The sequence below is a fragment of the Prosopis cineraria genome, unplaced genomic scaffold (assembly GCF_029017545.1).
Source record: "Prosopis cineraria cultivar Desert tree isolate PC_DT_omini unplaced genomic scaffold, ASM2901754v1 PC13, whole genome shotgun sequence".
Lineage (NCBI taxonomy): Eukaryota > Viridiplantae > Streptophyta > Magnoliopsida > Fabales > Fabaceae > Prosopis > Prosopis cineraria.
The window spans coordinates 35,181,670-35,184,272 of record NW_026555344.1 but is presented as its reverse complement, the minus strand read 5'-3'; the positions used below and the strand labels follow the sequence as shown (position 1 = coordinate 35,184,272).

General features: G+C 38.0%; 1 protein-coding gene across 1 annotated transcript; it reads left to right on the top strand.

Annotated features, from left to right (window-relative positions):
• Positions 1–246: 246 nt before the first annotated feature.
• LOC129290050 (uncharacterized) lies at positions 247–729 on the top strand. Its single transcript, XM_054926767.1, has one exon. It carries the CDS (start codon positions 247–249, stop codon positions 727–729), a length of 483 nt encoding a protein of 160 aa, XP_054782742.1.
• Positions 730–2,603: the final 1,874 nt, after the last annotated feature.

Genomic DNA, 2,603 nt, shown 5'->3' with positions numbered 1-2,603 from the left:
AATTAGAAGTGTAGAGTTCGTATTTAATTGTTATTACTTGGTAGTTTACGAAAATTTAACAGCGAACGAGGAGGCGCAACGCCTTGGTACTATGCTATTTTAAGAGAACAAAAAGTCGTTGTTAATCAGGAGATAGATGCTGTACCATCTTTTAAGGTTTTACTCTCTATATAAAATGACATGCAGCTTCCATTGAACTTACAGAAAACATCTGCTAGTGTTTAGGACTTCTGGCTCTCCACGATAATGGCTTCATCCGAAAGTCAGAAGCAGATTTCTGCGACTCTGATGGTAGACGACAAGAAAAATAAAGTACTGTATGCTGAAGCAGGGAAGGACTTCGTTGGTGTTCTATTAAGCATCTTTACATTGCCCTTGGGAACTGTTTCCAAACTTCTCATGAGTAAGGACTCTTCTGTGGAGGCTCGCAAATTTAACTGCATAACCTCACTACGTCGAAGTGTAGAATATCAGGATTCAAAGTATTTTAATTCAGATAGTGATAAGGAAATTTTACTGAAACCGAAGAACCTAATGGGATATCTTAATAGGCAAACGGTATCTGATAGTGACGACACAACAGCGGTCTTATACCACTTCGGTGGCTTTCTTCGTGAAACCGCATGTTTCGTTGTTTCTAATGATCAGTTAGTGATGTCTGGTTTACCAGAAACTACTCTTAAAGAATATGAAAAAAATAATGCTCTGCTCTCTATCTTTATTCAATAAACTGATCGTACATACATAGCCATATGGCCTTAGAGATTTACACTGTTAGAGAGCCACGTGACTAAGTCAGAACCACTTGAGTACAAAATAACAAACAGTAAAACAAACTCTAAACCTGATTACAACTAAATACTGACGTGGACAAGTAGTTACACTAATATCCACCCAGCAAGAGTTTTGTTCTTGTGTTTAAACAAAGGCATAATCATCATCAAAGAGCCAAATAGTATTCGCAATAATGTCTTCATGAGCAATTACTCCAAGTTTGGTACAAAAGTAGCTGAAAAGGGCAGAACCTAATGGCTTGGTAAACATATCAGCAACTTGATCTGTTGCTGGAACATAGCCCACTTGAATAGTACCAGTAGCAACTTTTTCTCTGATAAAATGAAGGTCAAGTTCAACATGTTTAGTCTTCGAGTGAAGGATAGGATCAGTTGCTAAGGCAATAGCGCCTGAGTTATGACACCAAACTACTGGAGGAGTGAGAATATCAAGGTGCATCTCACGAAGTAGTGCCATCACCCACATGACATCAGTAAGAGAATCTGCAACACTCCTATACTCTGCTTCAATGGTTGACCGTGAGACCACGGGCTGCTTCCTTGATGACCACATAACTGGGTTAGGACCAAAAAAGGTATAGAAACCGCTAATAAACTTGCAATCTTCCTTGTTAGTGCCCCATTCTGCATCGGCAAAAGCCTACACACAAAATGGAACAGAGGTAGGCTTAAGCAGTAGTTCAAAGTGTGCAGTGCCAACCAGAAAACATAAGATACGTTTCACACATTTCCAATGAGAAGTGTGAGGATCATGTAAAAATTGATTGAGATGATTCACTGCAAAAGCAATGCCTGGTCTGGTATAACATAGGTATTGAAGTTTGCCAATAATGCTGTGGTAGAGATGTGCATCAGGTAAAATATCCCCATCAAAGGATCTAAGATGAAGATTTGTCACCATAGGAGTGCGACTAGAATTTGAGGCAATTAAACCAGTTTCAACAAGCAATTCAATAACATATTTCCTTTGAGACAAGAAAATATCATTCCCAGATCGATGGAACTCAATCCCAAGAAAGTAAGATAAATCTCCAAGAATTTTAAGAGAGAACATAGAGCTCATAGATTGAACTAGAAAATGGAGTTCCTGTGAGTTATCACCAGTCAAGACAGGATCATCTACGTAGATCAAAAGAAAAATAATACCTTTTTCATTCTTATAGATGAACAAACAAGTGTAATGACTCAGAATTTAATTGAAATTAAGAATTGATGATAAAATATTTTGAAGGTATTCTTATATATAAATATATATTTATTTGCACATTGGTATAGAGTTATCAAGAAGAAGAAAATTTTATTTTTACTAATGATTTGATTAAATTATCATTTTTTCTCTTGGGTCAAAAATAAAATAAAATAATTATAAAATGCTAAAAATAAATAATGCAATAGATGAGATCAGATACGCACGCGGGGGGCCTTTCCGTTTCTTTTTTTTTTTTTTGGTCTTTTGTCATAAGCTTCGAAAGTTCCAGATCAAGGAGGGCGGTGAGAGCTTTGAACCATACTTGTGTCTTCTCTGATCTGTCTCCACTGCCGTCCTTTTCATCTGTCACCGGTGACCTTGAGTGTGCTGCAGCCTTCTTTTTCCTCTTCCTCTGTTTGAGTCGCTGATCGTGCAACAGTGTGAGTTGTTGTCCAATTCGTCTGTACGATGTTCATTTGCGCCGCCTGCCGTTCTTCTTCCTCTGTTAATAATGTGCCATGGGTTTTTAAATTTCGGACTATGGAAGTGGTTTGTTCCTGCAAGAGACTGATTTCTGGTCTTCTCTTTCCCCTGTTCAGCAGCAAACTCCTCCTCTCCCT